At 36.9% G+C, this 15664-nt stretch overlaps 1 protein-coding gene across 1 annotated transcript in view; it reads left to right on the forward strand.

Moving 5' to 3' along the window:
* Positions 1-9387, forward strand: part of LOC127942606 (hepatocyte nuclear factor 6-like) — a 14577-nt gene extending 5190 nt beyond the window's left edge. The window contains exon 2 of the mRNA XM_052538431.1: positions 6631-9387. Coding sequence (XP_052394391.1) covers positions 6631-6935 — 305 coding nt within the window. The 3' untranslated portion in view covers positions 6936-9387. The remainder of the gene's footprint in view (positions 1-6630) is intronic.
* Positions 9388-15664: the final 6277 nt, after the last annotated feature.

The following is a 15664-nucleotide window of genomic DNA, read 5'->3' on the forward strand; positions in this document are numbered from 1 at the left end:
CAAGAGGGGGATTTAATAATTTTATCTTTGCTGATATTATAGAACAACGCCTCCAACTCGATTGAGTCACGCACAAAGCACTTGGGCATGTAGTAAACTTCACTTTCTGTCTTATTCATCCAAGAGTGACCTAAAAAAGCTAGGTCTATAAGCACAAATGTTATTTTTCTTACATTCCCTATTAGAGTACTTTATTTGTTCGCTTCATATTAAAGAACTCATATAAATCTTGCTTGTGCAACATAATTAAAATTAATTTCCATTTACAATTAGACAATGCAATACATGTCAACTGTCCATCATAAAGGCAAACTAATAAAAACATAATCCCCCCCAAAAAATCTTAAGTACTTATATGTATATATGCACATTATTATTATTATTATTATTATTATTTTTTTTTTTGTTTACATATAGATGCACAGCCTTTTATTGGCAAAAACAACAACACCTAGCCCTGTAATACATTAAAAAATAACATTCAACTGGTCAGAAACCACATGTTCCCTCCAGAGTCTGAGAGACTGGCTGGTCACTGACACATCTTGAGGCATCAAGGGCCATTTAACAATGCAGTGACTCCATTAGTGTGGCATTACACCATTTACAGATGCATTGAGCCCATAACATGCTAAATTAGTCAATAAATCCAACTTGTAACAGATGTGAAACCCAGAGCCCAACACAACTTAGTGAAATACCATCATTGAGAGTTTTAGTTTGTCAACATTTTAAAATATTCTTTGAAGTTAATCTTACAAATAAAGATTGTAATAATGGTCCTTTAGGTTACGCAAATGACCACCTTCTTAGATTCCCTGCAATAATTTTTTGTGCTGTGGTTCTTTTGACATTAATTTTTTTTTTTTATGTTACATGTTCTCTAGATCAGATCACCAGTACAAAAGAAAAAAAAGGAATTTCTTTTTCTGTACAGTGTAGCTGTGTGTGTTCAATGACCGCTTGAGTCCACACAAGAAATGAATCCTATTGATCAATCCTGTGGTATTTTCAGAGGTTTTAAATGTTCTTTCCAGACTTTGTGGTGGGTGTTTGGTCCCTCAACCCTTCAGACCTCTTATACTCACTTCACTGTAATTGCAGGTCAAGAAGTCTTTACAACTAAACACATGCCAATGTGTCGATATGCCAATAGAGGATGTTTAACTTAAACAACAGTTTTATTAGACTGTTCAGTTATTGATCTCACCACAATAGTTCTGTGTTATGATCCTGTCAAAATCAATGAGAGGCGTAAGAAATGCTTAGTTCTTAAAACAAAAGGTTTGAGTACTAACTTGTAAAGTAGTTTACTCATAGGTTCGGCCCTTTCACTTGCCCACCACCCTCCTTCACGGCTAATTCAGCAGAATCAGCCTGTGTCAAAACATCGACCTTTGAGATGATTAGCACCAAGCTGATAAAACCAGCGGACAGCCAATAAATCAAATCAGAGAGAAAGATAAATTCAATCCATGATAAGTCCTAAAGAAATGGTAGCCTACAAGTGAGTTGTTTTAAAGGTGAGAAACTTTTAAAAGTCATGTGCTTGTTTAGTCAGCCATTGACAAAGAGAGCTGGAAAAAAGCAGAAAAAGGTGTAACCTCATTAGTAACATTCCAGTGAGACAACAAGCCTCACAACATACTAACCCCACGTATCAGCTGTTTACATCAGTGTTTCACAAACCACAACTTCCAACAAATTATCCATTATGAATTCAGATTTCCATGCTTATTTCTCTGATTGCACTGATGTTAAATATATTTAGACTGTACACAAGCATACTCATGTCGAAACACACCCCAGTTGCTGATGAAAGCAATTCATATTACAAGGGCAATTTCATGACACACTGACTTTTTAACCACCGTTGAATAGGCCTCTATGGGAGCCACTCCGCTCCCAATTTCAGCTCAGCCACACTCTATGCATCGATCCTAGGCAGACTGGTCGGCTGCGTGCCGCGGCCTGTCATCGATCCTTGCACTCCCTCAGTCCTCCCACTTGAAATCCAAGAGAGTTCACATACACCTCCAGCTTTCACAGAAGACACCATTTACTTATTTATTTCTATTTATGAAGTTGTGAACCCTTGGACTGAACCCTTGGATTTTGGTTATAATATAGTTCCAATTAGATATGATGATGAACCCACATTTAACCCTCAAAGGACAAGAACCTGCCATCGGCCTTTAAAGTGAAATCCTAATATGACTGCCTTTGATGGAATACATACATTTCACTGTAGCTTAAAAAGACACACACTGTATTCTTCAATATCAATAATTTATTATATGGCAACAATTCATATCATAAGCTTGGAACATATAAGACTGATAATCATCTAAAACGTACATGGTTTGCTGGTTTAAACACTGCACTCAGAGAGCAACAATTAAGGCCATTTAAGCAACAAATGTAAAAAAGTCTGTTGTTCTTTTAATATAACTTTAAATTTCCAGTCACAAAAGTTTCCATAGCAACAGAACCTTGATCGACTGCGTTCCACTGGAATCGGTATTGGAAGTAATGTCGACCAACATAGAAATAGCCCTCCTATTAATCGTTGTGGGCCATAATCAGCACACCGACAATACGCTTAATGTGTACTAAACGACATATTTGTGTCGCAGATTGTAACATTTCATAAATGTGGCTTAGATTTTCATTGTTTAAATAATGTCCTTAATATCCTCTTCGTCAACGCAATGATTCTGACTTAAGTTCAGGCCTAATGATTTGCGATAATGTCTTGGCTTCAGTAAATAACCGAGTTTCTTAACAGGTTGAGCTGTTATTTCAAATTACCTGAACATTAGCATACTGATCTTTCCTTATTGCATTACACTGAATTTTAGTCGAGTATTTAGACTGCCTTAAGCACAATCTCGTTTCCAAGAAGAGCTCACCCATTAACACAACTATTCTAGCAAATAAATAAATAAATAAATAATAAAACTATTTGGCAAAAAACGAAACGGACGCATCAAGGCCTGTTTTCATATTGCGTTATTTATTTATTTTTTTCAATTATTCAATTAAGCCTATTTTAGACTTAATTTTTATAATATACAAACATATATAGGCTATTCTAATCATATGAATGAACATGATGAACATTATAATCCATTGTGCCATAAAAAAAAGAAAATAAATATTAAAAATTCTTACATCTAAGTGCTCTCGTTAAAAAAAACGCACTTGAGCATATCCGAATAGATAAAGTCTCATTAAAAACAAACAACAAAAAGGCGTTAGGCATAAATTTGCGGTAAATAAAAAATAATTTAAAGACGTAGCCTACCTGCGGTTGGCATATGTCCCACAGACGAATTAACACTATCATAGGCCATACATAAAGGAGTTTTTCTGGACTCTTGTAACTTTGTTTTTTAGTAATTATTCAGAATCATACTGGAGTGTGTCCTCATTTGTCATTCTCCACACTGCACAGCACGCAGTGTTATTAAACTGGTATTATTTCGAATTGAGACTCAGAGCCCCACTGGTACAAGGCAGGCCTACCATAGTTTCTGGCTCATTACCAGAACAATTTTCATGGAACAATAATTAATTAGATGAAATGAATTTCAAAAACGAATTATTTACGGATTTATCGACCTGTATTGAACACCAAAGGTTTACCCGCTGGTGTGCAAGGCAAGTCAGAGATTGCCCCGCTAAAGAACATAGGAAACAGCCTTAAAGTTCGGAAACTGTTTTTACTTAACCATTTTAGATATTTGCCATGAATATCTTAAGTCATTTCACGAAAAGCGTGTTCCTTTTATGTGTAAACAATGAAAAACTTAAGTAGACTACTTTTTGTATTATACAAAATAAATAAATCATATTTTTTTCGCATTTTTCTTACTATTATCATTATCAAATAATGTACAATTTCATTCCTATACGCGTAGGAAAATGCAAGGTTCTTCTCATTTTATCGCTTTGTAATACTGTAATACTGACCTTGAGTACAAGTCTAGCAATGGCTAAACGAAATTAAACCGTAAACCTGTCAACCCTATTACCGTCAAATGTAATTTTTTTAAAGACAGCTATATCACAACATATATTGTTACATTTAACTGGACAGTGCACAACACAATTTATTAATATTTAAATGCATTCCTTTGTATGACAGAATGTTAAAATCTTGAAGAAATTTGCATTAAAAATCGAAAAAAAATGCACCTATTTTGTGCAACGACCTGTGTAACCTGCTGTTTACCTGCCAGGTGTAACCACTTCAATATTTTGTGTAATAAATCCAAATAACAACTTTAAAATGAAGTTTTTATAATGTTGTATAGCTAATCATTGGCAGAAGAACAAAATTCTGCTAGTAGGCTATATCATTGATCTTACTGAATCTTTATAGATCGAAAGAAAGAAAGAAAGAAAGCCTACAGTCAGTCTTGTTTTATTTCTAATTTGTGAAATTTAAACGTGCAAATAAGCGAGTAGAAACTGTCAAAATCCCATCCGAATATTTAAATTCATTTTTTTTGTCACTCATTGACTTATTTTATTTATATATTCATTATTTTCTGTAGCCTACATTATATTTCTGCTTCTGTCCCACTCTCTGCTCACAGTAGCTCTAAAGTCTGCTGCTATCGATTTTTTTCCTTTTCTACGCCGAGCTTGGTTCAGTAATCAGGGCCCCCTTCCCAACCGATCGATCAATATCGATTACAAAATCTTACGCCTGTAAACCGTTTACACAAGGGAATAGCGTCAGCGACATCTGCTGGTAGATTTGAACACCAAACACTGCCTAGGTTTGTTGGATATAAATGTAAAAAAATCTGTAGTGCTTGAGTACTGAAAACCACTGTCAAAAGGCAAATGACGTTCAAAAACAAAAGGCTACTGTAAATTTAGCTGTAAGGTCGTCTACGTCAGTCAGATAGGCTGAGGTCTGCTTTTTTCAGGCGTGGTTATTTCAGTCGAGCAACACAAGACGACGCATTACAATTTGAAAGGCTTTAAAGCTGCATCATTCACTTAAGACCCAGCGCTCAGAGACACATTTAGGAGTAATGTCATGCGAAAACAAATATTACAGACACGTTAAAGGACCGTCAACATTTAAACGGTAGAGGCCTACACTTCAAGCAGTAGCCCCTCACAGAAAAACACAATATCCAGTGGGTGTGGTTTGATCCACATCTAGGGGGTGGAGATGGGTAGGTTTAGGGATGGAGATGGGTGCGTTTAGGCACCAGGGGGTGGAGACAGGTAGGTTAAGGTATATGTAAGGTGAGAGGAATTGGATCTGGATCCAACCATGCCCCCTGTATCTAGTGTTCTGTAGTGAGAACCATCTAACTTCAAGTGTACAATGCATTTAATAGTGTGTGCGCACCTGCCTGCACGCTTGTGTGTGCAAACGCATAGTGGCTGATATTGGAATCTGAATATGATGGATGCGGTCCAGGCAGTTAGACGCCTGTAGTAAACAGATTTGACTGTGAGAGGTGAAGTGATCAATGGGTCTCAGCTCAGTGTAATTAGATACATGGCACCACAGTTTGGCTCCAGTCACTCCACAAACCCACACAGACAGTTAAAGACAGAGTAATACGCAAAGAGCTGCTGCTTTTACAGGCTAAGAAATGAATGATCCATTCACAAAAACGCAGAGAGAAGCAAAAGGTCTGTGAGTGCGTTGGAAAACAAACCAATAATAAAACATATAAATAGTGTAAAAATAAATATTAAATGTTTGTTTGCTATATTTAGATATATCTGGGGGAAAAAGGCATTTGATTGCCTTTCCACATTATACAATTATTTTAACTGGTGAGTTGAAACGAACCAAAGCCTTTCTTGGCATTCTCATGTTTCCTAACACTCCCAGTGTTTACTTGCCCTCAAGTAGGCAGCCAGAATCTCTCTCTCTCTCTCTCTCTCTCTCTCTCTCTCTGCATTGCCAGGACAGAAACATATAGAGGGAGGTGTGAGTAAAAGGCAGTTTGAAAATACTCTGCCTCTCTTAGGTCCGTGCCCTCAAGTGGCCTCTGTTTGAAGTCGCAGACTACAGACCTGCTGGAGGGGCATTCAGACCAAAGTCTCTGCGGACAACCCCACCTCCAAAAACAGACGCATATACACTAAAATAGGATGAGTCAATACCCCCCCCTTACGTCTTTCCTCTTTTTTTATTTCTCTTTCTTTTCCTTCTCTATCTCTCTCTCTCTCTCTCACACATACACACACACACACACACACACAAAGACCCATACTTTTGTATACCAGTCCCTCGCTCTCCCACTGTGAGCCCAAAGTGCATTAATATTGAATCAAACAGCAGTGTCTCCAACGACCAGGCTGAGGTACTCACCGTTGGCCTGCTCTGTCTGCTCTCTTTAAAGGGATGATTTTTGACCTCTGGGGACATAGAATGGATTTGTCTTAAATCACTATTAATCCACAGCCAAACAGTAGAGTCTGAAAATTTCGACTCCCTGCAAATCCGTTCATCAGTGGAATTTGTTCTGAAACAGGGTACTTCAGTATGCAGAGGAAACACAAGACTAATTAATTTTTTTCTTTTCTGTTTTCTTTGTCTACTTCCCTTTCTCTGATCTTTCTTGTTCATCCTCCTGATCCCCACAGCTTGCAAACGTAAGGAACAGGAGCAGCACAAGGAACGCAACATGGTACCCAAGAAGCAGCGCTTGGTATTCACTGACTTGCAGCGCCGCACACTCATCGCCATTTTCAAGGAGAACAAGCGGCCCTCGAAGGAAATGCAGGTGACCATCTCACAGCAGCTTGGCCTGGAACTTAGCACCGTCAGCAACTTCTTCATGAATGCACGTCGCCGCTGCGTCGACCGCTGGCATGAGGAACACCACCATGGCCATGTAGCCAGTCCCAGCCAGCCAGGCACCTCGGCCACCACCTTCTCCAAAGCTTAAATATAAATCCCTCTTCCCCTGGGTGGCTGAGACTGGATCAGTCCAACCTCACAGTCACCCGCTGCGTGCCAATCAATCCCACTGTTGCCAAAAAATGGCGATGTTTCACGTTAAATGCATCCTTTTACTTTAGGACTGTTATTAAATCAAGCCAAACATCTCCATATGGAAAAGCAGCACGTTATATTAACATAAACCACAACGAAGTGAGCTGAAATGGTCTGTTCGTGCGGTTGAGGACAAACGAGCACTTTCACAGCACAGAAGGCTTGTTACTCAAGCAAGGTTGTCAAACAAAGCCACCACCTGCATCATCACTCTCATGCCCACGCTGGCACAATTCCCTAATGGCCAGTTGTTTCACTGAGGCTCTCAGATCATATGCTAAGCTAATGAATTGAGAGACTAATCAATACAGACAGAAAAGCAAAGGACGTCGACCTCTACTGAAGGTGAAATGGAACGAGCTCCCACAACAAGGACTCACATATTCGCCCAGCACGGCTCTCCATGAGGTTTATTTTGCACAGATGGAAATGGAGGGCTGGACTGAGATGTTTCATGGCACTTGTGGTTAACTTGTGTCCTTATGATCCAAACTGTCCATAATGCAACAAGCAAACCAGCTGACAAAAGCCTTCAGTCTGGGGACAAAATACTGGACCATTTTTAGCAAACGGTGCACCATTTCTGATCTTGGCAGACTGCCACCTATGATATTTCGACTATGAATAGAATAGTTTTTATTCCGTATAGATACACAATAGGCCTAATGTCAAGACAGGTACAACCAAACACAACGAGGCACATTTTAAACACATATGGAAATATTTGTTACAAAATGCTACATCCACACGCAACTGAAATCTGACTGACATTTCAAATATTTTGTTTATCCTGCAAAGTAGAAAAGGGGTAAACAAAGTCCAAAATGTTACATCTAATCTAGTGCCAATAATGTTTGCCTTAATATAATATAAATGTTCACATACTCTCAGCCAGAGTCCACTCCCAAATCGGCATTATGTGCCATAGCAACCAACAATCATCTTTTAAAAAAGAATCAGAATCTTTTTTAAAACAAAATAATGAAAATAATCAATGCTTTAAATGATTCAGTACAGCTAGTATGATTAAACCAAATAAAAATGTAGAAATATCTCTACAGTAACACAACAGAAACACTAAAATATATCTCTACAGCAACAGTTTCTCCTCCTCGTTAACCCCTATTTTTCGTTTGATTTCACTCCCACTTGCTTTCTCTTCATAATATTAAAGCGGGTAATTGATACAAAATATTTCTATTTCTTATTAAACTTGTGATCTGTGCATACGTAAGGCACCTTGTTGATCATTTGAAAAATTCATTAAAAAAAAAAAAAAGAAAACAAAAAAAAAAGGACTTTCTAAAAGAATAACCAAGCTTGGGAGGACTGCAGTTGGACAAATCTCTGCATTGCATGTGAACTACCACAGGTCATAACGGAAGGAACTTTCACTGACTGTGAAAAAGATATTTCTCTCTCTTGGCTCTGTTAAAGAGAGAGAAAAAAAAAAGAATTCTACCCAAAATGTCTCCCAAAATCCTTGAAAGACCCTGCCGAATGGGTGTGAAACAAGGGCACAACCTTACCTCCGTGGCGAGATGTTAAAAATCGAAGAGGAGTCTTATTTTAGTGTGTTTGAATGCAACAGTAGCATTACTGGAAATGTTGCAGGACTTGCTGGACAGATAAAAGTGGGCACTATTAATGTGACGATGCTCTGAGGATTGATTTATAAGCAGGCCCAGATGGAATCTGCAAAAATTTCAGGAGAAAAATCAGCGGAATTAAATTCAAACATGGTGCAATGTGTAGCTGAAAGCATAATCAAATTAGCCAAGTTTTTAATAAATGAACATTCAGTGGCCAGCACATGTGCAGAATTTTGTAAATGACTGGCATTCGAATTCTGTGCAAAAATCTTTCACATAGATTTTGTCCATAGATTCCATGTGGGACTGGTTATGAGCATTAAGAGAGAGCAGATTTGTGCTACACAAATCACTGGGCATCTATATGTACATTAGCTGATAAAACTGACCTTTTGTTTGTAGTGAGAACCAGTGTGGCTACCTCACTGAGCTGGGTGGTTTGTGAAACAGCCACTGATACCAAAGATTCTTCGACCTGCCAGTCCTGTGCTGCCAAAGGGAGGAATACACACCAAACACCAAAAGCCCAATAGCATAACCAAAGCTGTTACAGCTGTAAACACATACAAATGAATTTTCACATACAAAGTGACATATAAGTGCAGTCAGACTGTATAGCACCGCACTGAGGGAAGCGGCTGCTATGCAGATTGAGTTGAGTGCCTTTTTCCTTCAACAACGGGTGGGACTGCTCTGATATACACAAACTGAAGCACACACACTTGGTCAGGTTATACCCAGAACGCGTTTTTTCTTCGCTACACTGACGTTTTGACCGTTGATTCACGCTTGGCGCCATTTTCAGTGTCTCGCGCGGGATCGGCGCGATTTAAAGGCGCCGTGCCTAGTTTTAAAAACGCGTCTGGAGACCATGCGCTATTTTCCATTCCTAAGCGCATAGTCTCGCGTTTTTAACGCGTTCTGTGTGAACGGAACCTTGCACAATCGCTTTAATATACAAATGTACAGTAGGCAGGCATACAGACATGGAAGCAAGGGGCGATTTTATCGTTTGATATACACTGGTGTTACAGCACTTTATACTGCTAATTTTATTTATCGTTTTTCCAGTATCACTTAACTGCAATTATTTGTGCTGAGAGCACTTTAAAAACGGCTAGCTTTATTTTGCATTATGCCTGTCTTGAGAGTGAGGCCAGATTATTTTATTTGCACTGGCAGATATTCGCAAATATCTCACAGTGTTTAAACATTCACCCTGATTTCACTTAATATGCCGAGGTACTGTACCCACAAATGGCCGATTTTCAGGATAACTGTCTAATTTAAATCAAGATATATCATAAATCAACTTCTAAAATACCAGACAGGATTTTAATCTGAGCAATTTGGTTCTCTTAAGCTAATATTTTAGTCCAGAACAAGTTTAGAATAAAAGCCTGTTTTTTACAATTTGATTATCAACGATTTAAATAATGCAAGTGATTTAGGAGAAGAGGTCATTTTAAGAGAAACACTGAACCAGTTCCCTCTTATATTTCTCCCATTGGAAACCACACGGACTTGGCAGGAAGGTGTTGACAATTGATTCTGAAATACCTCAAATGTTTTGTGTAAATTTTATGTAATGCAGATTAAACTAATGCTAATTACAATGAGTACACTAACACTACTAAGACTAATAATAGTTAGTTTTTGAACTTGTGACTTGAAGCTTTATACTGTTAAATTGTTTTTGTTGGTGTTTGGTTTTTTGGTTTACTCATTTGCCAATTGTTTATCATTATTACAACTATTATGATTTAGTTTGATTGCGGTAAATAATTATTTATAAAAGAAAGACATTTGAATGTTTAGATATGACAGAAAGGAAAAGGATTTGAGAGTGGAAGAAAGCAACAACAACAAAAATTGAAAGACGACGACAGAAAAGAGCGAAATCACAGTACACTGAATTTTCAATGTATGCATCAAGTTTCTAATCATTTCAATTTAAGCGTTATTTAAACTAAACTATGTTCATTTCCTTTTTCTTTATTTAAAGCTTGATTGTGTTGAGTGCTCCTAGCATTAATTATGAAAAAAAAAAATATGAAAAGACAAACTCCTCCCATTTGAAGTGGTGGGGACACTTTTTCTGCATGACTATTGTATACTGTATAAAGTAAAGCTGGGCCGACCTGGAATTTGGTGGGAGTGACTTGGATGAATAGACCCCGGGGAAAGTTGGACATGGGTGGGAAGGGTGGTAAAAGTGTTGGAGGGGTCTTTGTTTTGTAGAATTTTCTGTCACTGTTGTTTTTCGTTGGTTGTGTGCATGTATTGTTACAGCCCTCTCTGCCCTCCTTGTATTTCTTTTATGTAAATAACTCTTTAAAGTAGGGCATGACCATGTATCCTGGGCAACTCAACTTGGTCATGGACCCACACGTCTCCTCTTCTTAAATGTAATCTTGTGTACATTTGTTTACATGTGGCGTGTTTCTCGAATTGGGTTTTACACCATTTCATGTGAAACAGGAATGCTACCAGACAGCTTTTTTTTTTTTTTTTTGCAACAGACCCCTCCTACCAGTCATGATCTCTCATCAACTGTAAAACAGCATCACGTACATCATGTTTCTCTTAGGGTCTGTCTGCAAATCCAACCCCCTTAGTCACACTGTGCTCTTCCTCTTCTGTTACCTGTCAATCAATCAGAACCAAGTGTCTTTGTGATGGTAGAAGACAATCAGTTTCAAAACAAGGAGAAAAAATGATATAGAGAAGACGGGCTGAGAGGAGGACGAGATGAGGAGAAAGGAAGGAGGAAAGAGGCTCTCAGTGGTCGCAAGAAGCTGCCCTATTTAGCTTGCTGTGGTGCTTATGGTGTGCTACGTTAGCTAACTTTCCAAAAACTATTCTCTGATAATCTTAAAGTAGCATTTCATAGTAACACATAGAAAAGATGCGTTCTTTCAAGATTTAACTTCCACAAAATTTCAGCCACCACAAATGGACAATAGAAGTAACAGTTTAATGGTAACCATGAGGCTAACACTAATATTCACTTTAGCATCTAGCTACATTTTTTCTCTCACCTAACTACTCCCACAGTGCTGGACCAATTGAAAAGAGCTAGCGCAGACAAGTGCTAACGTTTGCACTAACACGGTTCTCTAATAACCACAAACCAATCAATAAAGAGCTGCTGAGGCTGGTCGTCTTTGCACAGAGAACTATGCAAAAATACAAAGAAAAGAAAAGGCTTTACCTCAGTCTTAATCGATGTGACTGCATGGTTTAGGCTCTTTCCAGTTGCTCAAAATCCACTTTAGTCACCAGGATGATGTTCAGGAAAACCTGCACCAATTATACATCAGAATACTTGAAACTTTACCTGCTTTCTATAACCAGCCTTTACTTGACTGGGATTAGAAAATCTTGTTTGTTGGTTTTTATAAATTTCTTGGGGACTTGGCAGGTTGAATGACCAACTAGATGATAAGCTAACCTATCTTAACATCTTGTGCTGGTTGAAGTGTTTAAGCAGGGGATTTAACAGTGGAGCAAATTAGCCCAGATTACTTTACACTGAAACACAGTATATACTGAAGAGTGTGTGCAAAGTCAAAAGCTCTAAATGTAAACAATGACATGCACATAAACTCTCTGTAGAGCACATCTACCCAAACCAAAGTTTGATCCAAGGGTAAAGACAATCCATAAAAAAACAATCAGTGGGTGTTTCTGAAGCTGTTGCTGACTAAATTTGATAGGTGCAAGGATTTCCCTTTCATGAATTTTAGTATTCAAGTTCAATGTCAAGTTCTAGTTCAGGAGCTATTAAGGAGAAAACACCTGTCTGCGTTTAAAATCTTGTGCACAAAATTTTGCCAATTTTAATATCCCACTGAAGCTTCACATTCACACACAAACTTGTTCTCAGGCAGCTGTTAAAGGTTAAAAGGCATGTTATTGCGGAGAGCCTCATTCCTCTTCCTGTCCAACAGGGGGAGCCAGAGAGCCTGTTGAGCACTTTTCATTCAGTGCAAGAAGGAGACAAATTGGAGTAATAACTGTTACAGAAAAAAAGGTAATATGGGTAAATTGCGTGTTTTGAAATAAAATAAAACCATTATTGAAAATTTTCATGCTATTGTCTGTTTATTCATTTAGCCTGGATTTGACTGCAGCAATAAAAGAAAAATAATATATATTGAAATTATATTACATTTTCAGTGTATGAAAAAAACACACTGAAGATGCTAGCATAACACATCACCACTATTCAATTCTATTCGTGAACCCTGTGGAGATTCTTTCTTCACACCGTCTGCTGTAACCCTCCTATCCTGTGGGGGCACCATAGAGAGAAGCTCAACTCCTGTGGTGATTAACTTTCCAAAACCTTTCCCTTGGGACACTCAAGGGGCAAGGAACTCGACCGGAAGTTGAAGTCGGGTGGGGGCTGCCATCTTTTAGCAGAACTTCACTTGCGTTAGCATTCCCATTGACTCCCATTCATTTTGGCGTCACTTTGACAGCGAATAACTTTACATCTGAGGCGTTTAAAGACTCTGTTTGTCCATTATTTATTTCTAAAGATACACGACAATATATAAAGGGCTCCATTACCTTCTATGTTACATTATGGCCCCGTATAAACAGTTTTTGTAAAAAATAGGCTAACGATTGCGTCATAACCACTCGGCTCTCTGTCGCATTACCGTACAGACAGGAGGAGAAGCTCGCAGGCAATTAACTTAATATGGCGTACTGGCGTTACATTTTAAAATACTATACAAAATAATTAATCAGAATACTTACTCCTGCTCACTCACGACAAAGAACTCCCCGCTCAAGCTCGCCGTCTCTGCAAGGTTAACGATGGCAGTTTGCACGCACAGCCACTTAGAAGATTTACATCTGGCAGACAGGTTGCTGACGTCGTCAAGCTTCGTTTGAGTCTGCGCGTCAGAAACGGAAGTGCTAAAAAATGCTAAAACTGGGCTTCATTCGTCTCAATTGAGTTCCAATGGGGTCGCTGTGTCCATTTCTTTTACTGTCTATGGGGACACTGCATGGGATGAACGATGCTATAGGCTACCTCTCTGAAACAAAGACTTCAGGTCAACAGACTCATTCCAGCTGTGGATCTGCATGCATATACAAAGGGAAAATATGGTAAGCACAAATAATACATAAAAAAAAAAAAAAAAACGTCTTATATGCTAATTGTGACAAAAGGATTTGTGGTAAGGAAAGTAGGGATCAACCTTATGTCTGTTGGGGGTTGTAAGCACAACATCTAAGGCCCGTATGGTTATTGAGGGAATGAAAAAGGTTTGCATGGTCATGCAAAACATGGAAATAGATGCTTTTAAAATTTGATTCCCATGTTATTTTTTATTGTATAATATTATAAATATATAAATTATAAATAAGGTTTATATTCATTAATTCTAAATTATAAAATATTTAATCAAAATAATTTAAATATCCATAACATTTTGAAACATAAAAATAATAAAAAAATAAGGTTAATATATATTTTTAACCCTTTAGGTCTCATTTTATGTCTCAAACTTTAAATTATAACTTTAAAAAAAGTATTATTAACCTTTATAGCATTTTAAATATATATATAATATAATATTTCTCTTTCTAATTCATTCTCAGTTACAAAATATTGAATTTTAATTAAATTATAAAAAAAGATTAATCTTTTAATATTAACTTTTCATATTCTCAGTTATAAAATATTTAATAAGTTCAAAGTAACCTTAATATAACTTTTTAAATCTATAACATTACTTTGAAAAACTAATATAATCATAAAAATAGTTCAAACCATTTAATCATTAATCATTTTAATCACTTTAGAGTCAAATAGATTTTGATTTCCGGTGACAAATTAGGTTTCCATCCAAAGTTCTGAATTTAACTGCGTGAAATTACAATTTTGCTTAAAACATTTGCGAATAAAGCATAATTTCCATTCCATGTGTTCAAGAGATCAAAATGATCACTTAAAGGAATAGCTTACCCAAAAATTTAAAAAAGAGGCCTTTTATTAACTCCAGAGCCGTGTGGAGTACTTTTATGATGGATGGATGCGCTTTATAAGACTTCAAAATCTCAACACCCATTCACTGCCATTATATAAAGCTTGGAAGAGCCAGGACATTATTTAATATAACTCTGACTGTATTCATCTGAAAGAAGAAAGTCATATACACCTAGGATGGCTTGAGGACGAGTAAATAATGGGGTAATTTTCCTTTTGGGTGAACTATCCCTTTAATAGTAAACTTGTGGAAATGATCATTAATAAAAAGGAAAGTTCCAGCAACCAAGATGCCTGTGGCTGTCAGGATAATAACAGAAGGCAGTGGTAAGTGAAACCAACACAGTTTATTTTCACAATTTCAAGCTAGAATTTTTTTTAGAGCAATTTGACCTAGAACTGGGGCTGAGGTGAGTGCTTTATAGTCCTTTTGATGAGGTCGCTGATAGTGATCAGATGTGGCTCTTTTGTCTTACTTATAAATGACTTTGTCATGTTATGTTGTGTTGAGTTTTTTGTTGTGCATCAGGATATTTATTAAGTAAATGTGTTTCCATCATAAAATCAAAAAAATATTTTGATGTGTCAACCTCAGGAAGTCAAACTAAATATAAAATACTAAACTTACTAAACAGATACATAAAATATGGTTATTTTTACTAAAATCTGGGATATGCGTAACCCCTAGTAAGTAAAATTAAAAAGTAAAATTAATAAAAAAATAAAATATATACATTTAAAAATAAAAATATATAATATTTGTAATAAAATCACTTCTAAATAAAAAATAAAATACATTTATGATAAATTCATACATACACAAATAAAATAAATAAAAAACTGTCATAACAAAATGTATATATTGTAAATAAAATCGCAAAACTAGCCGAAATAAGAAAAAGGAATGAAGATTATTTACTTGTCTTCACAGTTATATTTTTGGTAATTAAAATGAGTTTTTAATTAGTAAAAATAAGAATTTTTTACTATAATTATTCAAATGTCACTATAACCGATTAT

This window comes from Carassius gibelio, chromosome A22 (assembly GCF_023724105.1).
Source record: "Carassius gibelio isolate Cgi1373 ecotype wild population from Czech Republic chromosome A22, carGib1.2-hapl.c, whole genome shotgun sequence".
NCBI lineage: Eukaryota > Metazoa > Chordata > Actinopteri > Cypriniformes > Cyprinidae > Carassius > Carassius gibelio.